This window comes from Gobio gobio (assembly GCF_949357685.1).
Source record: "Gobio gobio genome assembly, chromosome: 3".
Lineage (NCBI taxonomy): Eukaryota > Metazoa > Chordata > Actinopteri > Cypriniformes > Gobionidae > Gobio > Gobio gobio.
Window position 1 is genome coordinate 45,945,132 of NC_137099.1, and position 27,675 is coordinate 45,972,806.

Below are 27,675 nucleotides of genomic sequence, written 5' to 3' on the forward strand. Positions count from 1 at the left end.
AAACTTTTATTTCCAACCCATATCTCTCATCTGTGGTACAAGTGTCAGGAACCTGCTCCTCTCTCACACTGACATTGATAGTCAGCTGAATGCATTAGTTATGCCTTGCACACCAGCCAGTGTTAATACGCGGGTGTATTGAACAGGCCTTGTTTGAGAGGCGGCTTGAAATGATCTTCGGGCCGTGTACGGCTCATGTAAAATGGTAGATTCGTCATGCCGGGCGAGACGGATGGGATGGCACGACGTGACATGAAAGCATCAAATGAAGACGGTGTGACAAAGACTGTTGTTTTTGATGAAGTAGGCTGAAAAATATATTGTCAATCTCTGCAATTGACAGATACAGAACTCGACCAAAGCAAAATAAGGAGAGCAACGTTTCTCCCCTCAGATCTTTCAGGTGTAAGCGATCATCTTTGAACATTTGCAGTCTTACTTTATAACACAGTGGTCACGTAATGTGCATTTACATATAGAGTAATACTCAAAACTGCATGAATTCACTGTGTAAATATTTACAATGCATTGTGTCAAATGTTTTCTACATATTAATATCCGACTCTCTGGAATACTTGATTCTTACTGGACAATCACAGCATTCAGTTCAGACTGTTTATGTATATTCATGTATATTAACTGTGCTGGTTTGTCTCTCATAACACTCTCTTCTTGCATAGCAACATCATTTAAACTTGAATAAGTGTCCACATACAAACATGGCCATAATCACAAAATAAACCTCTTCAGGATGATACAAGACTCCACTTGCTGTCAAGGTTTATTTTGACTGTAAATTATGTTGTACTTAGCCTGTAAAGCTGCTTATAATTAAACATTGCTGTTATTTCTACAGTAAATTAATGGGGTGTAAGACGGATACTGTATACCAAGTGTCCGTTTTCAAAGGAACAGTTATGCATCATCTATTGTATTTGTTGCATCGGCACAAAATCGTCGCAAGCAGATTTTACAGTAAAGATGTGCTCGGTGATATGATATGATGAAAGATTCAAAAGACCAGGTCACATTGAACAAACTATCAGATTTATAATAGCAATTTTCTGTATTGTTGTTTGAATTAAGGTGCACAGGGACCTACTTTTGCTGATGTCTGCATTAAGTAAAAGTGAGTCAGTGTGTTTAAGAGAGAGAGAGAGAGCGAGAGAGAGAAGCAAAGAATGGAATAAAATGATAATGAAAAAGCAAAGTGGGACGGAATCAGTAAATTACCTCTTGGGAAATGGTGATAATATTTCCTTCTGTGGACTCGACCTCCTATAAATTACACTTTGCATTTAATAAGCCTTTATCATGAACTTGCTACCTTCTATGCATTTACCTAATTAATCAGAGATGGCAGTGCAACGGCTAATTTGCTTTACTTGTATTTTACCGTGGTAAAAAAACCCCCATTCTAATTAGGAGAGATGATCTAGTTTCTTTTAATGAGAACTGATGGACATTCTCCTGCATCATGAATCCCTTTCTCTTTTGTTTCATCCCCCTCGTCCGCTGTCCCTACGAACCCAACTGCAAATCAGCCACTTCTATAAAAATGGCAAATGAGCCTGTGTGTTTGATTTATGGGCTTAATTTTCAGAGGATTTGACTCTGCTACGATAGTCCACTTCACCTCTAAAGCTTTCTGATGATTAGATTTAGACTGTGTCAAAAAGTCAAACAGCTTAGAGACAAGTGTCCCTGAACCCCTCCCTTTACTGCCGTCACCTCCCTGACGCACTCGCTAACCATTAACCGCAACTTTATTCCCTTATCTTACATACTTTTTAAAGACTTTAGACCAAGAAGATAAATGTTAAGAGTTCTATTTTGCTTATGCACCAAACCACAAGCATACCGTGGACGCCGTGACTTTATGTACTGGTAGAGATAGCGTTAATACCGTGGTATACTTGCACATGTATGTGTGTGCTTTATGAATACAGCATGCAATGTGCCACTAGTCAAGACTATGATGGAATTGGAGTTTAATTGATGTGTGATCACGGGGTTCTGTGTATAATTCATATTTTATGGCTTAGTATGTGGCTCATCTAATCGAGTCAAAACTAACAGTTATATAAAAAATATTTTTTACTCTTTGTAGTGTTACATAAAACGCAGTTGTTTTTGCATTCTGCACATCTTCAATGTGTCACTCACTAAAATGTTCTCTTTTGGAGGTCTCAGCAACCAGCAGCGTTTTATCTTATCATTAGTTAAAGTCTGCATTTACACAGAGGACCTGTTTTTGGAAGAGCACGAAAGAGCAGAAGAGCGCTTCACTGGCACATCTCAAAATGAATTCCACTCAGCATAAAAGCCAACATCACTTCAATCTGGTCCAAGAAACACAGCAGAATTTGGCAGCCATGTAAAAGTTTAATCGAGTAATCCCATAACCCAGTGGGTCAGTCCTTGTTATCTCTCCACACAAAGATGGCCACTGCATTGTTGAGTAAATGTTGTCTCTAATACTCTTACACAGTGACTTCTGATAGAAATCCTGTTAATATTACATGTGAAGCCGGGCTTTGATGATGTAGGACAAGCTAAAACTAGGGCTTTCCCCAAGAGAAACCCAACGTTGCCTCAAGGGAGACAGCCTTCTCTGTTTTCTCTCTTTTGCGCTTTAGAGTCAGATGACATCGCTGCCAGGAAACGTTTTTGTTCTCTGCATTTGTTTTTTCTTTTACACTGGTAACACTGCTTCTACATATTTTAAAGAAAGAAAGAAAGAAAAATAAATTTCTATTTTCTTCATGCACTGTCAAATTTTTTTTTGCAAAAATTGTACCTTTGTGGGTACAACAGTTTGTCACTGGGGCAAGTACCTTTAAAAAGTCAACTTGGTACCTTATCTACCTGTAGTAGTAATATGTACCCTTACAGTACAATACTAGAATGAACTTCTATGTCGTTTTCTGGTGCGTTTCGAATAAGACATTAACGCAGGACGGACCAAAGACATTTAAAACGAACCCAAAACAGGAAGATGAGACCCTTAAAAGGACAGAATGCTCAAGCATACGTCATAGTCGAGATGTTGCCCATCACAGTTTGGTACATGCATCAGAACTGCGTCTCCTCGCTGATCTTCGTTTGTGTGTCTGACGGAGGGATCCTGCCACTGTTTTGACACACTTACACATTTTATAAGCTCTTCACGAGTTCTCAGCTGGTCAAAATACCATCATATGTAGGCTATGCACATACAGTGAGTGCATTTATCCCAGCACACAGCATTGTTTTGGATGTTCGGTAAGTTCTGTTTCATCTGAACACTTAGCGGACCAGGACAATTTTTTTTTGGGTCCAGACCAAACGAACCAATCAAACCAAACTACAAAATGTGAACAAACCCTAATTTAAGCAATTTCAACTTTTTTTAATCAGTTTAATATAATTTACATTGAGATGACTTGTGCAGCCAATTTCATTATACTTAAAAATTGAAGGCATCTTTAAAGTTGAAATAGGTGGAATTTTTTGTTTTGTTTTACAGTGTGGTTAATTTAGGTACAAAGTTGTACTTTTATGGCTACTGCAGTAATATTTTACTCTAAATGTAAAATGGTTACACTTTATTTTAAGGTTGCCTTGTTACGGTGTAATTATACAATTAAGTACTGATTAATTGGCCTATTAAGTAAATTGTACTTACCATACGGTTAGGATTAAGGGTTAGTTGCTCTTAATTATGTATAATTTACTGTTATTAATGCAGTATGTACATGTGACATGTAACAAAGATGCTGTAAAATAAAATGTTTGCACTATATAAATAAAATGTGTATTTCTAAAAAGCTTTAGAAGTAAAGCCAGGAATGGTGACATATCCATACATTTTATGTAATATATATCTAAGAGCGACGGCAGATACTCCCTTGGCTGATTGCCAATCAAAGCCAGATCCTGAAGAACCATCTGTGGAGAAAACATTTAGAATTCAACTCATGACCTTACGATAATGTCCCATCACCAGAAGCAGATAGAAGTTAGGAAAAAAATAATGAATGAAACAAAAAGGACAGACTCCAACCCAGTCCGCCCTGCTCCCCTCATCAAATCACGTATACACTGCGAGAATGTGGTAGATGCTTCAAAGTTTCTTTCGCCCAAGGGCCCGACTGGAGACGCAGATGTGTGCTAAGAAGCGCAGTGAACTTGGCGCTGTTAGCCACATGCCCTAATAATGGTAAATTGTCATTTCATTAGCTCTAATTACTAAGGACTGTTAAGAGCAACGGGGTAGACACACTGTAACTAATTTTCAGAGCACGCTGTAGGTAATTCTTCAGGAAGATTTCTCATAGACTTTCCTGATGTCAGCGCACTAACCACAGAAAGAACATTCTAAGAAAAATTATTTACAGCACCTCCTATTGAGACACCTTAAAGCCTTTCCAGATGGCATGGTGACAAAAACTTTCTAATGTCATCCAAGATTTGGATGGCTACCGTGGAGAGGAAAAATACAGAACAAATTGTGAGCGTTATGAGATTACTGCATTAGCTGGCGTTGAGGTGGCATAGCTGCTATCCAGCAGTGTCAGAAATACTATTGAGGCGGCCAGCAGGAAATGGACCTGGGTGAATGTGTTATAAATAGTGATATTCTGTTTCGTTGTGAATTGTAAACGCAGTACCCACTCATACTGTACCTACTTCTTACAACGCCAGCGTCCCAGTAATAACTGTCTAGCGGCCACTGCTCTTTGGTGAACCATTAACCTTCTGTTTGGTAGAGAGCAGTGCATTAATTTGTGTTCATGAAATGACTGTTAATCAATATAAGCCGCAGGAAATACCATGATCGCAATCAGCTGACGCCATTTATTATGGCAATCTATAAAACTGATTGTGTAGACCGATCTGTCGGCCTTGGAGGAGTCCCTAATATCAACATTTATGTTATATGAAGCAGAGTGTGTTCGGTTTAATTAAACATACTTTTTAGATTGTTCCAAAAGTTTTTTAAAGGCAGGACAATCAATGCCAAGTTATGACAAAGTCCCACTTTGATACATTCAGGCTACATATCTATGAAACAATCCCTTCACTGGTAGCTGTAGCAGTTGATTCTGCTATTGATTAACAATAAATCATTTTTTCAGCATCACTAGACTGTAATTTACAATTAAGAAATTAAGAACATGAGTACACAGGTTTACTGTTGAGTTGAAAATCAGACTTGACTTGGCCGTAGGCAATCATGGTTACTTTTTTAGACACAATGGGCTAGATTTACTAACAGCTTGCGCCAGCGCAAACCCTCTTTTGCCGTTAAAAACTACTGTCAGGATTTACTAAAGACACGCAGTGATAAATTATTACTGATAAGGCGTGAACAGGGTTATTTTTGCAGCTGACCTTATTGCATATGCATTTGTAGGAGTTTCCCTTTCAGCCGCCAAATTTATGGGAGGAGATTATTTAAATGAATCATACAAGGTGATTTACAAAGGTTTTTAAATTATTTACGCCATTATTTACTGCCCAAAAAAAGCACGTCTTAAACCAGATGCTAACTGGGTAGATTGCGTTGGTCATTATGGAAATGATCTGGCGGTGTCTGTGTTCATTACTTTGTTAATAGTTGAATTATCCACTCCCATCTGCGCATTTATAGAATTACGCTCTCACGCTAATTTGATCTTAGTAAATCTGGCCCTATATATATATTGTTAAAGCCAGCATCTATTTTATAAATGCATGTTGATCGTTTGATGAACAATTCGTCCATGCATATGATTCATTTTTTGGACCTCATATTTTTTTTAATCAGAATGTTGTAACTCAATCTTGAAACGCTAGACTTCTCTCTGGTGACGTATACCAAGCTATCCAATTATTTAGTCCACTTAAACCCTGTCCTTTTTACAATCGGCCGCAGATCTGCCTCCATTCAATCAACAACAAATTGATAGAGCCAAATTCCTGTCCTACATTTTTTTTTTCAGTGTACGTGACAATATAGAAGAAAAAGATATTTCGCTTCGTTCGTTACATCATGACTAATTATTTTTTCCACAGAATATAATTGTTTCAACACAGAATAGTTGTATCGGGTTTGGAAAGGGTCCTGAAAAACGAAGCATCACTCCATTTAAAATAAAATTTGTTATGTTATAATGAGTGTCTCTTCACCACTGAACAAAGTGAAAAGAGCTAAGTCAGAGTAACAAGAGAAAGAGTAATGAGGTCTTGTGTTTTTTAGATACTGGAGAGAAGTGGTGAGGTGACGGAGGATATGGAGCTGTACAGATGTAGGGAGGAAGCAGGTGGAGCAGAGAGAGGCAGAGAAATGCGCAGAGAGGATCCTGTAGGAGGAAATAGAGATAGCCTTTAATTTGAGACCAATTGCACAGGGGAGATGAAGCATCATGCAGCAGACACTTGAGAATCGCCCATCTGCAAGGTAATAAATTCCATGCGTATTAGCATCCAGTTTCACCCACACTCTATATCTCTCACACAGGCACAGAGAAGCGGGCCCCTAGGTACAAGCAGTCTCTTTATGGCTATGGGAAAACATTGTGAATGAAAAACTGATTGTCAGGCTTAAAAAGCGCACAGGTTCTGCTGTAGAAAGGTACAGGCTGCTTTCATGCTTTATGTGGCTGCCAGACACACAACAAAGCTCACTTTGATTAGCTAATGTCTACAAAAGGATGTATGTGGTTAAGAAAGCTAGTGTTTGAATTTGCAAACCCTAGTCATGAAAGGCAATGTTTGCATTAATGTACTTAATATTCCTGCTTATTTTAAATGTCAATATATATATACACATTATATATATATATATATATATATATATATATATATATATATATATATATATATATATATATATATATATATATATATATATATATATATATATATATATATATATATATGTATATTCTCTTTTTAATATTTCTTTAAATAAATTAACATTAATAATTGAAATATTCAATAAAAAAATCTATTTCCTATAAATAATGTAATATATTAAAAACACACTGTAAACCCTAACGCTCAAAATAATTAATTGGTTTGAGTAGAGCCAACTCAAATTAAACAAACTGGTTCAAACAAATGAACTTTCATGAGTATTTAGAACTTTTTTTTTCTTTTGAGTTCTCAAAACTGACACATTAAGTCATCTTTGTTTCAATGTTTTGTATTTTATGATCTTGTTTCTTTTAATTTAGACTAACTTAAATTTAACCGAAACTGCGCTGGGATTTCTATTTCCCAACATGCTTTTCCATGACACTCAAAAAGGGAAATGCCAAAAATAAGTTATAGGTAACACTTTACAATAAGGTTGTATTAGTTAACATTAGTTAATGCATTAGTTAACATGAACTAACCATGAACAACACCTCTGTTCAGCATTGGTTAATCTTTGTTAACATTAGTTCATAAAAATCCAGCTGTTCATGGTTAGTTCATGTTAGTTCACAGTGCATTAACTAATGTTAACAAGATTGTAATAATGCATTAGTAAATGTCGAAATTAGCATTAACAAAGATAAATACATGCTTTATAAGTGCAGTTCATTATTAGTTCATGTTAACTAATGTAGTTAACTAATGCACCTTATTGTAAAGTGTTACCAAGTTATATTATGTTTTATTTATTTATTTAATTTAATTTTTTTGTGTGTGCAATATTAACATTAAGTGGGACATTTAGTAGTGCTTAATGTTTATGCTAGTTTAGAAGTTTCTGTTATGTCGAATTTTTTTTTAATTTTTAATTTTTTTTTGGTAGGGTTACCTGTGACCATCATGGTGACGAATGGAGAACACATATATGTTAAATGTATTATTGCTGTGCAACTGATTGGCTCCATTTTTGGAGTTTTGCCAACTTATTCGGGTTTACAGTGTATGCATATCATTACATATGTATAACATAAAAAAAAGAAAGGCTAATAAGTGTAATTACAATTGGAGAAATACTGGGACGAGAAGAAATGTGAATTATATGTCACCATTATGTAATAGATGAACATGCCCCCATATGCTGAACATATGGAAACTGCACAAAAAACAAACATATACTGTGTAGTTCCAAGCAACACAGCACAGTGCAACGGACTCAAAAATTCCACTGCATTAAAAAATTGACAAGGTATAGTCAAGAAGAGCAAACATACATTTTACAGAGAACTACTATAGTATTTGACAATCATCAAATAATAACTTCTCTCGCAGACCCTGCACATAGACTATATTCAACTATTCAAGCATGTATACATTTTACACACATACACTGTAGTTTAGTCTAAATTCACACCCTGACAAGCGCTTATCACCAGGAACAATCAGAACGTATATACTGTCAAATTGCACACTTAATCAGAGGTGGGTGGGTGCTGATGGACAAAATATCTCTATTCTGGAGATGAAAAAGGTTTAAAAACCCTGTAATACAGAACAGAAACTCCCCACTGTCCCCTCACTCTGACATCTGCAGCATTAGATGTCCTCCTCTGTCCTCTTCTCGCCTGGCTGACCACCCGCAGGGGAATGGCCAGCTAAGCGGCATTTACAGTGTTTTCAATTGGATATGATAAGCTAATTCCACGGGCCGGCATTCTGATTCCCTCTAATGTTATTTTTCTTTCTTTTTTAACATGGCTTTGCTTGGCCCCGAGCAATAAAAGTTGAAATTGGACAGCTTTAGATTGTCCGATTGCCTGAGATATTCAATTACCGGAGATTAACCCGTGCAAACAAGTGCATCTGGCGCCATCTCTGATCTCACAAAAGTCTGTCTAAGGGAAGAGGCAACAGACTAACAGAGTAACTGCCATATTGAGGGAACAAAAAATGGCTAAAGCCACTTCCATATTGTTCAAAAAATGCATTTGTTCCATAGCAGATACTTTACTTATTTAAGCAATACATGTTTCACCTTCACTCAAATCAGTGGCACCATAAAGAAGTCGTAACTGCTTGTGATGTCATGACACAATGATGCCTTATCTTATGAATATTAATTAATTAACCTTATTAATAAAATAAGCCATACAGACATGGTAAAAACCCATCCGATGCAGTTTTTTTTTTTAAAGAATTCAAATAAAATGCACAAACGAACTATTCTCATTTGATTTTAAAACATAATCATTACACTTTACACACTACACTACAAATCTTTGAATTCAGGTGTCCCAATCACTTCCATGACCACCGGTGTATAAAATCAAGCACCTAGGCATGCAGACTGCTTCTACAAACATTTGTGAAATCTGCGATTCCAGAAGAATGGTCAACAATTCCCATAAACACACTCTAAACCCTGTGTCACAAAACATTTGGCAATATAGTGTATTAAGCAAAGTTTGTTTTGTCATGCCGACACATAGTATCATGAAACCACTGTGGATACCTTATTAAGACGATTTATTATAGGGAGCGGTATACCAAAAAAAGATACATTTACGACTCAAATGGTCCATTGTTTGACAAGTGTAGTTTTTGCTGACCGGCTTTGGAATCTTCAGAAATATCAGTCAGTCAGCATATGCATTGTTAATTTATCAGCTGAGGATTAGATGAGCACCATCAATCCTAGTATTGACACTTTAAACAGCACTGACCTGCAATAACGCTATGGCTCCAATTGATACCTGCTATAAAGTGGCTCATAAAATGACTCCTTGTAACTCTAACCGCAAATTATCCAATGATCCAATCAGGCAATTGATTCGCTCCTGCCTGTCCATGTCTTAATCACCTTTAGACATTCATTTGTGCAAGCAAAATCAGTCTTGACTGTGGGAGTTTGCTTAGTTAAGGCAATGTTGTCCACTGTCATACTGTAATATGTCACATTCAGCATTTGCAAATTGTAAACTTTTAACAAACTATTTATTAAATTGAGTAGGCTACATATACTTTTCATTATTAGACATAAAAAAAATGTTTAGTAAGTTGATAGGGGACATTGGGCAGCCTTGCAGTACAGGTGTACAACACCATGATCTGGGTGTATGTGATGACAAATGGTCCATGAAAAGGGAGAAATCTGAAAGTAATGCCTCCCAGGGAAAAGGTGAGGGAGGGAGAGGCTGATCTATCTGTTCGGAGCTCCTCCCAAATGTGGAGACGCCTCTGCGTTAGATTTCCTCAGAGACCTATAACTCTGCTTGATAAGGGATTACGCCAGTCCAAAGGTCTGGGTCACCACAAATAGACTTGTTCCAATAGCCATCTATCGTGTTCAGCACACCATTTAATGCAGCATGGCCCCCCTTCCTGTGGAATAATATTTACTGCCTGCAGCAGTGCGTTTGGAATCATGAAGGCCTGAAGGCCGATTCAATATTGGTTACATTCAGGTCGATATTGATTCTGCATAATCATTAGAGAAGGCAACTTTTCACCCTTCATCTCATCAGGAAGGTCAGTGCTTTAAATTCCAGTCAATGCGACTTCATGAACTGGAGTGGCACTTAAAGTCACACTCTACAAGAGATACGGGTGCTGTTTGTCCTGAATATAAAGGAAGGAGAGCTGCTTCAGATTAGGGTGACCTGAAAAGACCTGAGCTACGTTGGTAAGGTGACTTGCAAAACAGAAGACAGCGGTCTCTCATTCTATGAAACAAAAAGTCTCTAAAATTAGGTTAATTTTAATATTTGGACACATCCTGGGTTAATAGATGCATGAATTCAGGAAAGTTCAGCTGAGAAAAGTCAGAACTTTATTCAGGGTACTTCAGCACTCAAGGGCAAGAAGACCAAACTACCCAAAGTTCTTTTTTTTTCCTCAAGGAGAAAAACATAACATGCATACAGAAACTCAACAACAACAACAACAACAACAACAACAACAACAGAATCAATAAACCTCAATAACTGACCCTATACAGTCTCAAGAAATGGCCACAATGCATTCCTGTAAATAAATAAAAAAATTCTCATTACCAGATTGTTGTATGTTGTTTTTCTAGCCTGAGATTCTACTAGTAAATTCTCTATTCCATTCAGATAGCAATAGTTTAAAACTGCTATGTTTTACATTAATCGAATTTCAATTAATGTATTTTAATTAAATGAATACGTATTACATATGCAAATGATTATCAAAGTCATTTAGGCACTAATTGGAACACATTTTTTTTTTTTTTTTTTTTTACAAAACTCAATGTCTGAACAATCATGACTCTAAGAAATTACACAGCACATTTGAATCTAAGCAGCGCTTTAGTTAACACTGCCTCTTGGCACCTCCGATAAATAACTACAGCACATTTCAGATACAGCTGCAAGAATTCTGTTCTAAAGCTCTTTTTATAATGAACATAAAAAGCAAGGAATTCTCCACAGAGATATGGGGATCAAAACAAGACAATAGTAATGATGCACTCGGATAGTAATGAAAAATGCAAACAAAATTAAGAATAAAAGATGGCACAAAGAAAACGCAAAGCGGGACATAAAAGGAGTGATCCATAAAAGATTATATTCAAATGTATGCAAACAAAAACTTTACAGGAGGATAAAATGTTATCATGGGAGGGAATACAAACAGATTACAGATAAAACAAGGGATGCTGAGATGTCAAATTAATGAGGAAAAGCACAACTGTGTATGGAGTCGTCCTCAGGGGACGACGTTGAGGAGTTTTGTTCCAGAGACCTGAGCGCAGAGACCTTTTGAAGCCCAGGCTGAAAGCTCTTTCTCTATAGGATAGGATCCCTAGTGAGCCAGCTAGCTGAAAAAGTAGGTTATGGAGATTCAAGTGCATACAGATGCAGGTCAGGACTGCTCAGCACGTATTCTTTTTCTGTATTATGAAGACACAAAGAGACTTGTCACTATACACCATGCTAAAAATTCACAGGGAGGAGTGATGTAACCTGCAACTTATGGAACTTTTGCAGAACACCTGGAGGTTAAGCATCTTGCCGATGAGCTTAATTTGGTAGCTGACCAATTTGGCTACCATCATCCCAGTAGACAACATTGTATTGGTCAACAGAAGGTGCATCAAGAACTGCAATTTCTGAAGACAACCTGGTCTCACAGAATTTGGTGAAATGAACATGGGCCCCTTAATTCAAAATCTGTGGCAGTTTCACGGAATCACCTAGAATTCAATGACAGTAAAAAGTAGACATGATTTTATGAATATTTATAGGCTACTCTTATATTTTGGAGCAACTAACTCCACTCCTACCCTAAACCTACCCACTCTCAACAATATAAAACACATAACAGGAAAATACAAGAACAGCCACAGGTATTTATTGCAAAAACTGACCAAAAACAGTGTAAAAGTATTAACTCATGGTGCATTCCAAGTCTTCAGAAGTCATACGATATCTTCATGTAAAGAACAGAGTTGATCTTAATGTTTTAATCGCTAAAATTATGATTCCGCCGCTCCGTGAACACACTCATTAATTTCTCATTCAAATAATACACACGACTCTTTAGCATGATGCGATCGGTCACGAGACATACGAGAGCCAATGGCATTTTACAATCAAAGCTGACGTAATGACGCAATTGGTCACAGGACAAACGAGAGCCAATGCTGTCAAAGCTGACGTAACATTTCTTCCGTCAGTAAAATTTGAAATGTGTTTATGATCTTTGGCGGATGGACTCAACGCTTTTGGGGATTTTCTTTACACAAATCAATAGTTTGGACACTTGGCATATTTGTACTTTTTGAATAAATTGTGCCTGCAGTTGTATCTGCCCGTTATATCCTGTTTTTTATAATACACAAAATGGGTAGGTTTAGGTAAGGGATTGGGTTACGTTTTCAAAACCTGTCTAAATACCGTAAAAAAAACCATAGAAAATAATTGTAAATAAAATTATGCTGGCTGATTAAATCAAGAATCACACTCCATGTCATGATGGCAAAATCATAGTTTCATGACGATAACCATGCGCAACGCATCTGTATACTGTCATTGACTTACATAGGCATCACTTCCGTGGACCCAACACGGAATTTCCGGTGATTCCGTGAAACTGACACAGATTTTGAGTTAAGGGGCCCGTGTTCATTTCCGGGATTCTGTGAGACCAGGTTGTCTGAAGAACACAGGAGACAGAAAAAACGTGTGCCATCCTCAAAAGTGTCAAAGGACAGGAAGTGATTGGCTGAACATGAACACAGTGAGAGATCAGGGTTTGAGTTTACAGAGAAAGAAAGATGAGTAGAACAAGAAAACAGGTTTGTTGTGGAAACTTTGGACAAAAGGCTCAAGGATATAGACAATTCTGATTTTGTGCTGGCAGCCAAGAGCCAGAATGATGGACCAAAGTCGCTCCAGCATTTGAATTGTGATGATCTATGACGTCCTTGCAATCTCCGCTTTTCCATCAGCCTTTCTTACCTCTATAAAGCGGAAATGTATTTTTCATCTTGGTTTGAATGGGACTCTCTATAATCTGTGTTTCAGTGAACAAAAGCATGTGAATGTTTTGATCAGCACATGGTGCAGGGAGACTTATGGGAAGGGCATCAATTAAAGAATGTGTAAAAGTCGGATTGCAGCAAAGGATACAGTTATTTGATGATGCACGAATCCTCTGGTGATGAGGGGCATGTGAAAAACAGAATTTTATTACAATCCACTGTCTGCCAGACATTGAAAAGTTGGCCTTCATCATTGATCTGAGATCCTCTTTGTGTTTCTTTCTTATAAAGGCTATAGTAATCATATAATGGTCATATTCTCCATTATGTTTGGGGATTCTGAGAGCATTGGCAATCTTTGGATATTAGCACTTAGGGTGAATTCAAGTTGTTTGGGACAGGCAGATACAGTAAATTTGCAGTCACGATAAATTACAAAAATCAATAAAGTGGTCCACACAACTCTGTTCCAAGTCTTTTGAAACTGTATTTAAGTTGTTATTTGTGACCCGTGCTGGCAAAATGAGTCGGAATGTGCACGGGCTAATTACGAGCTACAGGCAAAAGTAGTGGAAAATCTACATTTTGGTCGAATTTGAGGTTTTCACAAAAATGAGTTCATTATGATCCCTCGTCTAATGATCCCAATGCTCCAAATAGCAATTCAATGTATTTAAAAATATTTATTATTATTATTATTATTATTAAAAATACTTATTCGTACGTTTTCTGAGGAGTACCTTTCCCTTGTCCATGAAAATTTAATTTTTTTCTCATTATTTCTATAAAGTTTCGTTCTATAAAGACAAAACTAACAGTGCTCTACAGTCAGTGGCAATCACTATATCCACAGTCTGTAATCCAAATAATCCATTCAAGAATTTACAAATAACAGCGTATCTAAAAGTATGAGACAACTACACAAAAAAAAACTAAAAACAGCTGTAACAGCTGTTCTTGCACAGGTTCTGCTCGATCCTCTTCACTAAAATTCTCTGGGTCTGATTCAAGCTCAAATTGATAAGGCAATATTGACGCCATTGTTTATTACAATAAACTTGAACATATGTAGTATATGAGCAACCATAATGGTAAGGGGCGTGACGTTTCCGGACAATGTGCAGATGGTTAGCAAATCCCAACTCACTGGGCCAGCTAACCAATCTGAGCCCATTGCATATTTCTGAAGGAGGGGCTTCATAGAACCAGGAAGCTATCTGGCGATGTGGTGTAGAATAAAGCTAAATGATGTGCAAAATAATGCATTTTTAAAAAAAAAACTAAGCATGAACACGTTACAGTGCTGGTTGGTTTTGACTTGGTGTGTGCCAAATTTATTACCAGGAATGTTAAGGTATGGGTGCTATGCGATTTCCTTTTGGAACCTTCAGAAAAACTTTTTTTTTTTTTTCTTCAAAATTGACTTTGCTGACTCTATCAACTTCAAACAGGTGTAGCTCAGTTATTTGTTGTCTGATTCCAACAAATCATACATCATTTTTAATAGAGAATGTAAAAATAATAACTCGTTTTTGAAAATTTGCTCATTGCCACTCATTTCGCCAGCACAGTTCACATTTGCTGAAAATCTTCCTCTTCTTCACAAATCAAATAAAAAAAGATGAATAAGATCAACGATATTCTAGAAACAATTGCTTTTGAGATTGCTGATGTCAATCTTATGGCTTCAAGTTTTTGACGTTTGAAAGAGTGCTAATTTGAGAATCAGGGTAAGATTTTATGTGAACAATGAATTTTATTTGAATGTGATCCTCAAATAAAGCTATAATAGTGTCAGAAAGAAGTTAAATATGGCACCACAGTTAAATTTAACATGCAGCACAAGAGTTTAAATTCCAGAGCTAGAGTTGCTAGAGTGACGTTTCCTTATGAGAATGTGTTGTTTGGATTTAAGAAGAAAAAAAAAACTTGAGTATTGAGTCAGCGTAAAAAGCTACTGCAAGCATTAGCAGGTATTCTTGCTTAGCTCTCCAGTGCTTGCTGCTAATCTTCCCTCGTCAGTAAGAGAGATGATTTTTGTCCCTCGTGCTGTGATGTCACAGGTGGTAAGACGGAGAGGGAGAGGGAAATGAGAGAGCAAAACCCCAGTCCTATTATTTTATTAACACAAGTCCATTCTCTAATGCAATCTCTGCTAATTAAGGTCACCATACCCACATCATAAATATTTCTCTACACCCACACACAAGGTCTGCTAGCTGTGGCAGTATTGCCTTGGGCTTGGAAAACTATCTCTTTTTCTTTCTTTCTCTCTTTCATTCTACTTCTATTTCAAGGCCAAAAAAATGAATACGTCTGGTTATTGACAGGGTTTTTACTTGGTGTCAGGAGGAGGTAGATGGGAGGAAATTTCCATTGCTCACACGTTGACCACTAAATTACTAAATAGTTTCCTTCATGGTGATAAAAATATCACGTAACACTGCAACTGTTCAATGATAATGTGCCACTGTCACATAAGAGTATTGATCATGATCTGTGACCTTTAGGGCGTTGAGACCAAGCGGCAACCTCCCGCAGTTTCTCTTGAAGCCAATACGGAAGTGACTTAAACCGCAATTCCTCGACTGGCCGCTAGGGACAGGCTCCAGAAGGGAGGAGAATCTCATTGAGCCCCATGTTTAAATGCCCAACTTTACAGCAGAAAAATGCATGTTTGCAGCCTGGTACAAATTGTGCTTTGGTCTATACGGCTAATTTTGCCATTTCCCTCTTGAACAGTTAAATACACCCCCCCCCCCCCTCCCTAAAGTGCAATCCTCTGACTGTTTAGTGCAATCTTCTAAACTCAGGAGATTATTTATATATATATATATATGTTCTACTACTCAAATAGTGTAAATATGTTTATAATCTGTAAATGTTTAGTCTGACTAAACGTAACTGTGACCTTATATTTTTTATACTATTTTTCATATTTTTATTCTGAGAATTTGTATTACTATGTTCTTGTTGTGTTTGTATTGTATATGTCAACTGGAAGCTTCAGCACCAAGAAAAATTCCTTGTGTGTGCAAGCACACTTGGCAATAGAGCTCTTTCTGATTCTGATTCTGATGACAACTGTGAGGGGGGTGAATTTTTTTTATAACTCATTCGTTTACATTATATAAAGCTTTAAAGTCTTGCTTAATTAAGGGCGTGGCCACTTTGAGTGACAGGTGGATAGCCATTTATCTGCTGTCTGTTAGTCATCGCGTCACCTCAGCTCCACCCACGTCCCGCCTCTTTGCCCATTTTCTATTATCCGGGAGTGACACGCTCGTCCCTACTTTGCCCTTCAAATGTCTCTTTAGGATCCTATGGGTGACGTCACGGTCCATATTTTTTTACAGTCTATGGTTGAGACTAACCTGAAGGGTTGCCAGTGAATGGCAGCATTGACATTTAACTTGTTTTCCATCAAATGGGTAAATTCACACATTATTACAGGTGCATCTCAATAAATTAGAATGTGGTGGAAAAAGTTCATTTATTTCAGTAGTTCAACTTAAAAGGTGAAACTAATATATTATATAGACTCATTGCATGCAAAGTGAGATATTTCAAGCCTTTATTTCTTATAAGTTGGATGATTATGGCGTACAGCTTATGAAAACCCCAAATTCAAAATCTCAGAAAATGTGAATATTACATGAAATAAAAAAAATTAAAAACAGAAATGTCGGCCCTCTGAAAAGTATAATCATGCATATGTATTCAATACTTGGTTTGGGCCCTCAATGCGGTGCAGCATGGATGCTATCTGATGCTGCTGAGGTGTTATGGAAGACCAGGATGCTTCAATAGCGGCCTTCAGCTCTTCTGCATTGTTCGGTCTCATGTCTCTCATCTTTCTCTTGGCAATAGAGAATCTATGGGGTTTAGGTCAGGCGAGTTTGCTGGCCAATCAAGCACAGTAATCCCATAGCCATTGAACCAGGTTTTGGTACTTTTAGCAGTGTGGGCAGGTGCCAAGTCCTGCTGGAAAACGAAGTCAGCATCTCCATAAAGCTTGTCTGCTGAAGGAAGCATGAAGTGCTCTAAAATGTCATGGTAGACGGCTGCATTGACTAAAAAAATCACAGTGGACCAACACCAGCCGGTAACATGGCTCCCCAAACCAACACAGACTGTGTAAACTTCACACTGGACTTCAAGCGTCTTGGACTGTGTGCCTCTCCATTCTTCCTCCAGACTCTGGGACCTTGGTTTCCAAATGAGATGCAAAATTTTCTCTCATCAGAAAAGAGGACTGGACCACTGAGCAACAGACCAGTTCTTTATTTCTTTAGCCCAGGAAAGACGCTTCTGATGACATTTGAAGCCGATGTCCAGGATCCGTCTGAGTGTGGTGGCTCTTGATGCAGTAACTCCAGCCTCAGTCCACTCCTTGTGAAGCTCCCCCACACATTTGAATGGCCTTTTCCTGACAATCTTCTACAGGCTGCGGTCATCCCTGCTGCTTGTGTACCTTTTTCTTCCACACTTTTCCCTTCCACTTAACTTTCTATTAATGTGCTTTGATACAGCACTTTGAGAACATCCAACTTCTTTTGCAATTACCTTTTTGAGGCTTTCCCTCCTTGTGGAAGGTGTCAATGATGGTTTTCTGCACAACTGTCAGGTCAGCAGTCTTCCCCATGAATGTGATTTGTACTGAACCAGACTGAGAGACCATTTAAAGGCTCAGGCACCCTTTGCAGATGTTTTGGACTAATTAGCTGATTAGAGTGTGACACTACAATACTGAACCTTTTCACAATATTCAAATTGTCTGAGATTTTGAAATTGGGGTCAAAATTATTACGAATAAAGGCTGGAAATATCTCACTTTGCATGCAATGAGTCTATATAATACATTAGTTTCACCTTTTAAGTTGAATTACTGAAATAAATTAACTTTTCCACGGCATTCTAATTTATTGAGATGCACCTGTATATTTGCAGAATTTGTTTTAGATTGCTTTTAAGGAAAAGGGTCCCTCTGTGAAAACTGTTCACTGCACAGTTCTGAAAAACACTGTGAATTGACGATGATATGATTTTTTATGAATCATTCTCTTTTCAACTTAAACATTAAATGAGAGCTTTTAAAATTAAATATGTACCAATTTCCTTGTTCAATGCGCATTAGGGATGGCCGATATCTTATCGTTTGCAATATACCGGTAAAAATTCTCCCCACGATAAGAATTTGTCTTCCCGCGATAATAACGATAAAGCCTTGTTGATGGCGCGACCCATCCGCACAGTGCCGCCGCTGGCCGTCTTGATGCGTTATTACTTTATGATGGCGGCGATGGCTGCGTTCATCACTTTGTATAGCTGAACGGGGGTTGGAGAGAGAATTTTCTTGTGGTGCCCCCCCGCAGCATTTGTCCTATGCGCAGCGCGTGATGGGTGCGGCGGCACTGAATCCGCATCTCAGAGCGAAAACAACTATGGTGGAAGCTACGGAAGAGTTCATAGCTAAACGAGGGGCTACCTGAGGGCAATCTGAACCATACAGATGAATTTTCACTCGCTGAGCACTTGGACTGAGCGCTTAAGATATTTGCTCTGTCTCAATCGATCGGTAAAGCAAACTATTTCAGTTCATCTCAATGAATGCGCAGTGTATTTGACGCACATTAAACACTAGTGTGAGGTGCGCGACTGAGAGCGCTCAGTGTTTCACACACACTCAAAGAGAGAGCGAGAGAGTCTTATACCACACAGAATTGACGTGCTACATGTAAACAATATCCTTTGTTGTATTTTCCTGTAAAATAATGGCGTTTATTTGGAATTATTCAGCCTTTCATGAACAGGAAGAAACGAATGCACAAACGGGAATCTCATTGGCTGGCACGCACCTATTACTGTGTTTTGATTTCAGCAAATCAGTTTGAATGAGCGCTGACAACGTGATTAATATTCATGAACCCAGAAGCTCATTAATCCTTAGTCCAGTTTATTTTTATTAGTAGAAGAATTCATGGTATTATTAACTCAAATTACTGAAGTTCTATCATTAAATCATTATTTTCAACTTTTTTGTAATCTGAAGACATTTTTGGTATAATTACTTTTGCTGTTTCTGCTATTTTTACCACTGTTTGCACCATGAGTGTATGAATAAATACAGGATCGGTTTACATTTAAAACTTGTCATTGATTTTAATTATTATTGTTTGTATTGTGTGATGTTTTGCAGCACAGTTGCACTATTTAAACATAACAAACGAAGACAATTATATCTGCAACTTTTCCATTTCTGAAAAGGCTGGTGTGGAATTTTACACACATATATATATAATGTGCATATATACATATGTATTATAGGAGCCTATTTGATGACAGGTACGTTTTACTAGATCATTGTTTGTTTTTCTGAGTCTCTCAAGAATGCATGCAGCTCTCACTTGTATACAAAAACATGGGGAATGATACTACATTTATCGTCATTGATATCGTTATCGCAATAAATACTAGAAAATATCGGGATACATTTTTAAGTCCATATCGCCCATCCCTAATGCGCATACCATATCTATAAAAGTTATCTTTGTTTGTTGCTGTCTTTATTGTCTTTTATAAAAAGGATAAAACTATTATTTGTATGTACTGTAAATCTGTAAATTTAAAACAAAAAATCCATGGCCTAAAATTCAGTAGCCCATTTCAAAACATCAGATAATAGAAGTAAAACGGAATGCAAACAGTGTTAACCTCAAGAAACAAACCGCAATGTTAAAAGCACCACAATCACAGTCTGTCCTTTTTTGCCCAACTAATGGCCTACAAATATAGCTTAAGTGGACAGTTCACTCAAAAAACACTTATTTACTCACCCTTATGTTGTTCCAAATCTGTATGCATTTCTTTATTTTGTAGAGCACAAAAGACATTTTGAACAATGTTTCAAATGTTTTTGTCCATATAATGAAATTCAATGTCCAAAACAACATTGGAGCCAATTATCTTTCATTTTCAAAAGATCTTCTTTTGTGTTCCACACCAAGAAAAGCACAGGTTTGGAAAAACACGACTGTTGAACTATTACTTAAAAATCTCTCTCTCTCTCTCTCTCTCTCTCTCTCTCTCTCTCTCTCTCTCTCTCTCTCTCTCTCTCTCTCTCTCTCTCTCTCTCTCTCTCTCTCTCTCTCTCTCTCTCTCTCTCTCTCTCTCTCTCTCTCTCTCTCTCTCTCTCTCTCTCTCTCTCTCTCTCTCTGCACATTAAACTGGGATAGGAGAATATATTTTACCATACATACATTTTTATTAATCTTTGCTAATGCTGGCTAGCAAAGCACAGCAGTTTAACCCATACAGCCATGAACTGCTAAAGGGAGTATAATCTTAAGTCAGCAGAAGCAGTATATGCATATTAACAGGAGGAAAATAATATACGTTTTTTCAGGGGAAGAGATGTACAGTTTATTGAGTCAGTGCATGAAACAACAAAGTTTACAATGTTTTCCCCATTGACAGTTGACGTGTGTGGGATGGTGTGTTCGTGTGCCAATTCATGTGTGTGCGTGTAAAAGAGAGAGGCAGAAAGAGAGCAAGACAATAAAAGTGTGTCAACAGGTTCACATTAATAACCCACATCTCAGCTGTGCTGCAAAACATTTAATAACCTTTTAAATGGGCAGTTATTTCATAGTGCAATGCATTACAGGCATGTAGAACAAAATACACTCGAACCAGACGGTAGTGCAGTCATCTCTAGTCTACAAAGTGAATATGAGAAAGTATTATTTAAAATGTATCGAAATCATTAACATTAACCATTAAGTGAATGTCAGAATGGCTCTCAAAAGAGATCAGGCCTTCATCACACTTTTACATTTACTAGCTTGTATTTCTTAGAGGAGTAAATCGTTGTAACATTTCCCGAGATTATTTCTATCCGAATAAAATATAGTCCATATTCATATTCATGTCCCCATTTCTATTGCTATTGATTCCAAGAGCGAGAGAGAGAGAGATTTTTTTACAGAAGTACAGACATTTCATCAGGGTAGAGCTGTGACGCGTGACCTCTATTTCATCAGGCTCCTTGACCTCGGCAAGAAACAGTGACTATTGATCGGCTGGAGAAACGGACATGAGCTGCTCGGCTGTTCTTTATTCTGAGATCATACCAGTGAGGGAACATTTTATTTGATGAAGTCAGGGAACGGCACTCCCTTCAGGTCAACTCTGTGTGTGTGTTCCTAACCTAGCTATGCTTTGGGGACAAATTTCCAGAAAATGTCCCCGGAATGTAGTTAAATCTGACAAAACTCATTTTGGGGACGTCCTCAAAGGGAAAAGAGGTGGATAAGTAATATATTTATATATACACACTACCATTTAAAAGTTTGTGGTCTGCAAGATTTATTTTTTGAAAGAATACTTTTATTAAATTGATTAGAAGGGATGGCAAATACTTTTATTTTATTCCTATATATGTCAGACAAAAAGTTTCAGACAAAAGTTCTTGAAAAAAAAAAATTCACGGTTTTAAACTGTTTCTTTAGCACCGAATCAGAATATTAGGGTGATTTCTGAATAATCATGTGACACTGAAGACTGGAATAATGTAATTGCCACAAGGCAAAGCTCAATTACATTTTTAAATATATTAAAATAGAATACAGCTGTTTAAAATTTATATATTAAATAATATTTGTGCTGTATTTGTGTGGTGAGCATAACTATGGAAGCTTGTTTCCGCCACAGAATAAAAATAAAAAAGGTAATTGCAACTTTTTATCTCACAATTCTGACTTTTTTTCTTTCAATTGCGAGTTTGTCTTTCAGAATTGCGAGATATAAAGTTGCAATAGCGAGGTTAAAGTCAGAATTGCATGATATAAAGTCGCAATTGTGAGATATAAAGTCAGAATTGTGAGATAAAAAGTTGCAATTACCTTTTTTATTTTTATTCTGTGGCGGAAACAAGCTTCCATAGTTATGCTCACCACACAAATACAGCACAAATATTATTTAATATATAAATTTTAAACAGCTGTATTCTATTTTAATATATTTAAAAATGTAATTGAGCTTTGCCTTGTGGCAATTACATTATTCCAGTCTTCAGTCTCTCTCTCTCTCTCTCTCTCTCTCTCTCTCTCTCTCTCTCTCTCTCTCTCTCTCTCTCTCTCTCTCTCTCTCTCTCTCTCTCTCTCTCTCTCTCTCTCTCTCTCTCTCTCTCTCTCTCTCTGCACATTAAACTGGGATAGGAGAATATATTTTACCATACATACATTTTTATTAATCTTTGCTAATGCTGGCTAGCAAAGCACAGCAGTTTAACCCATACAGCCATGAACTGCTAAAGGGAGTATAATCTTAAGTCAGCAGAAGCAGTATATGCATATTAATAGGAGGAAAATAATATACGTTTTTTCAGGGGAAGAGATGTACAGTTTATTGAGTCAGTGCATGAAACAACAAAGTTTACAATGTTTTCCCCATTGACAGTTGACGTGTGTGGGATGGTGTGTTCGTGTGCCAATTCATGTGTGTGCGTGTAAAAGAGAGAGGCAGAAAGAGAGCAAGACAATAAAATGTGTAATTGCAACTTTTTATCTCACAATTCTGACTTTTTTTCTTTCAATTGCGAGTTTGTCTTTCAGAATTGCGAGATATAAAGTTGCAATAGCGAGGTTAAAGTCAGAATTGCATGATATAAAGTCGCAATTGTGAGATATAAAGTCAGAATTGTGAGATATAAACTCGCAATTCTGACTTTATAACTTGAAATTGCGAGTTTATATCTCACAATTCTGAGAAAATATGAGAAATTCAGAGAAAAAAGAATTGCAAGTTATAAAGTCAGAATTACGTGATATAAAGTCACATATCACAATTTTGACTTCATAACTCGCAGATAAAAGTCGCAATTATCTTTTCAAATGTTTTATTCTGTGGCGGAAACATGCTTCCATACAAAACAGATTTTCAAAAACAAAACGAACAAAAAAATCTTACTGACCCAAAGCTTTATTATGAGATAATTAACTTTATAACAGTTCCCTGATTAAAATACTTGGATGTAGGCTATATGACCAAAATATGTACTACCAAAATGCAGTAATCATTAATTATATGTCTCATAATTGCCACAAAATGTCTGTGAACTAAATTTGTCAACCTTTAATTTCAGTGTTCCAATCTGTCAGATAAATCATGCTGCTACAGGAACCTCAAGGCCTAACAAGTACTTTACCACAATACACACATACGCCACCATAATAACTCTTTTAGAAAAGATTTTAATGTAATTGTATGCGATAATAGGCATATTTTGAAGTCCAATTCAAGCACATTAATAGTTAATATATTTTGGAATTTGATCTGAAAACTTCTCCCATCTGTCTAGAAGCGCAGGGTATTGCCAGACTGGTTACATTATTGATACCATGCTCAAAATTGAGTGCTGAATCCAGTGTTCCTAAGTCAAAAGTAGATTTCTCCTTAAGCTCTCCTTTTGGAAAGCAAGCATCTAGATGCCACTCAGGCTTTGGCGGCAAGTTTTTTGGAGCTCTCGTTTAAGTTTGTAGAATAAAATTGTAGCGATTGGACTGCATAGATAAGTTATGAAATAGTGTACTGTATATCCCCTTTTATTTAGCTAGAAATGTTTGTACACACACTAGCTAGTATGTGAAAGTCAATGCTAATGTGTGCACAAGTGAGTGTGAGAAGACTCATAAGATCTTTTCGAAAAGTTCTGTTCAGTATACGTTATATGCCCTTTTGCATTTTTGACATATCAACCTCTAACACCACCCTTCAGATAAGTGTCTCTTTCCTATTCAGCCATTTTACCTCAGTCACCATATTGCTTTCGATAATAGGAATGAACTGCATCTTTGAAGTCGAGTCACGCGAGATATTAAAGAGGGGAGAAAAAATGTTAAAGCCATTCCCTGGTGTCATTCCCACTCTGTGATCCGAATCCATGTTATCAAACACAAATTTGTCATTACAGAATTGAGCTCCACTGCACCATATTCCAGCATTAAATTGCCATGGCTTGGCAGATGACTTCCTAAAGGCCACCTCGTGCTCTGACTGATAGTGGCCTGCGGTGCCCCAGATAAGAATCATCCGCTCGGGCTGAATGAGATGAGGGAGTTGAGTGAGGGGGTGTTATATGTTACTCACCTCCACCAGCTTGTTGGCGTGTTCGCGGAAGACCTGCGCGTACTCCTTAACCTCCTTCTCGTTACCGCTCTTGGCCGCCTCTATCAGCACCAGCAGAGGCACGTTGGTCTCCAGGAAAGAGTCAGATATGTGGTCCATAACAGCCTTCCTTAGCTAGAGAAAAGAGACACAGAGAGTTGGGATCAGTTGCTGTCCTACATAAACTCTCCGGTACTTGAACTTGTACTTGGAGCTCCTACTTTAGGGCATTTACAATCGGTAAACTCCAGGTTTAACACATTTTCTAATGGAGAGCTTAAGTGCATTCTTGTGTTAAAAACAGCTAGATGGAGCGCAGCGGAATTGACCAGAAGGCACATTTATAGGGGCATTAGCTCCGATGCACTTTTATGTAAACACTTGATCCTTAAAATGCTTCTAAAGGGGCTGTGATACCTGGAAAAAGCTACCATTGACATCCATCTTAATGGCAAAAAATCAGCCATTTTACTCATAGGTAAAGTGTCTGATGGCACATTTCCAAACCCTTCACCAGCCTCTTTCCAGAGCGGTAATTTCAAAGAGGCCTTACAATAAAGAACCTAACACATCTACTCTCTTATAACGAAATATTAGCTATATTGCTTTAAATGTTTTGGCATATCAAGAGAGAATACGTGCAAATTCTACAGTACCTAAAAAGAAAACAACAGACAAAGAAGGAATAGTAAGAAACTTAAAGGTTAAGTGCCTTGCTTAGGAGCACAATGCTAAAATCACATGCAGGGCTCCAGACTAACTTTTTTCACTAGGAGCACAGTGGCCCCCAACTGAAAATTTTAGGGGCACAACCAGAAATTTTAGGGGCGCACACCGTAAATCAACATGCTAACCAAATCTACTAATGTCCACTGTATTACTAATAGGGATCGGTATCGTTAAGGTTTTAATGGTATTACTACTTTTACCGATACTGCTTATCGATCCGGTACTTTAACAGTATTCTTACCGGTTCTTTTTATTATACTTTATATATTTTTTTTATAAAAAATAAAAAAAACATAATTAAGAACATAATTAACATGGCTTTATAATCTGAAAAGTAAAATATCTATAGCAAAAGAAACCGCAAAGTTTGAACAAAAATATAAAACATCTATTTGTAAATGGACCAGTGTGCAGGCATTCGGAAGGTCTGCTAACATTAATATTACCTAGAAAGATCAAACCTACAAAGAAATCTAATAAAGCAATGAAATGTAAAATAACACTGCATAGTTTTCACTGTATAAATTGATAGATTAATGCTTATAAAAGCTAAAGTTATTAATTCAAGAGATGTGAATATTTTCTATTTGCCTTTTGTTCGATTCGAATCAATGGCTCAATCGTCAGCAGGTTTATTAGACGCTGCCCCTTTAAGACCGATCGAATGTAGAACTAATAATATCATATTCTCCTATTTCTCCAAACTATTTACGCCCATTTAAGATATAAACTGTTAAAATAACTACTCTCCAATCCGGTCATTTTGACACCGGCTATTTGTTGTTTATTTGATGGTTTAGACGCGCACACGAAGCCTAAAATATAATGTGCAAATCGGTCCATTTCACAGCACACACACATAAGCCGCCTTGAAGTTGGAAACAGCGTCTCTTGCGCGGATTATTGTGCATTTAATAGCTCTTTATGATCAAACACATCCCGCAGTTTAGCAATAGTAGAGACTGCAGTTTACAACAATCACTGAATCTGACGTTTAGTTTAGGTTTAAGGAGAAATGACAGCGCAGCTGAGAAGGGAAGGATGAGCTCGACGGAACACGGCTATAGGAATAGTTTTACCTCATATCATCTTTTTATAATTCTTGAAAGCCAAAATCGAAAATAAAATTAGATTAATATCACAGCACATCCCTAAAGTTTAAGAAGACTAAACTTTTGTGTAGTTCTCTTGGCCATCGCATCCTCACTCATTAAAGCTGACGGTGGTGTTGTGTTCGCTGGAGCTTCACGTGACAGAGCTCGCTCGCTCTCTCTCTTCTGGATTGCGAATGGCAAAAATGCATCACGGACAAATGGTTTAATATTATCTCATAAAGAAACGGCTGGCAAAGATAGAATTTGCCAAACATAACGTCTATCAATTATAATTAGTAAGTGTATTTTCTTAATTTCTCCAGTACCGACAGCAGGCAAATTTACTGGTCGCACATGTGCGACTGGATGTAAAATTCAGTCGCACTCTCTCAAATTTTAGTCGCAAAATGCGACCATTTAGTCGCACTCTGGAGCCCTGACATGGTTTGCTAATTGCAGTGATCAAGCTAGTAACCTTTTGGTCACTATCCCTAAGCATAAGCCAGTATCACATCAACCCAAAACACGCAGGCACTCATTTTGCCTCAAGGTAAGAGAAAAGCTTAACATATCTCCTGAAACAGGATATGTGCACACACACATAACAAAATAAAAAATAAGTGCACACACATTAAGAGTAGTGAACACACACACACACACACACACACACACACACATTGAGAAGTGGGCAACTACTTTTTGCTGTGGAGCGATTGGGTTAGGTGCCTTGCTCAAGGGCATCTCAGTAATTTCCCCCCGGTTTTGAGAATCGAATCGCAAATTATACAAATTATAGCTATACAATCCATATTATTTAAAGTTGGCATGAAATAGAAGGCACAGTAATCTTTTGTGATGTATATATGACTGAAATGGCTTCTCAAACAAGAAATTAGGGCGGGACTTGATTTTGTCCATCAGGAATGGATTGGATGTTGTGATCTCATGTGAGTAACAGTTTGTCCTACCTTCACGCCATGTAAACACTTCATCAGAGGGAGGGGAAGTTATTTTGATTAAAAATTATGAGGGCACATTAATTTTTAAAAAATGTACACAGATAAATAATTTATAATAAATACTGAAATATTCCTTAAAAATTTTGATTTCATTGTGATTTTAATAGACGGTTTTAGTTTAGCAGAAACACGCAACAGCATCATTCAGTTATATGCAGTACAAAAAAAACATTGTGAGCTATTCTAATGGGGTAGATTCCCACGACACATGTCCTCTAATGGATGATGGGAAACACTACTAACAAGCAATAATTATCATTCAGCGAGGCAAGCACAT

General features: G+C 37.3%; 1 protein-coding gene across 1 annotated transcript in view; it reads right to left on the reverse strand.

The window, feature by feature from the left end:
• ctnna2 (catenin (cadherin-associated protein), alpha 2) overlaps positions 1-27,675 on the reverse strand; it is a 673,292-nt gene that overhangs the window by 83,671 nt on the left and 561,946 nt on the right. Inside the window, exon 9 of the mRNA XM_079811627.1 lies at positions 24,539-24,691. Within this exon, the coding sequence (XP_079667753.1) occupies positions 24,539-24,691 (153 nt within the window). The remainder of the gene's footprint in view (positions 1-24,538; positions 24,692-27,675) is intronic.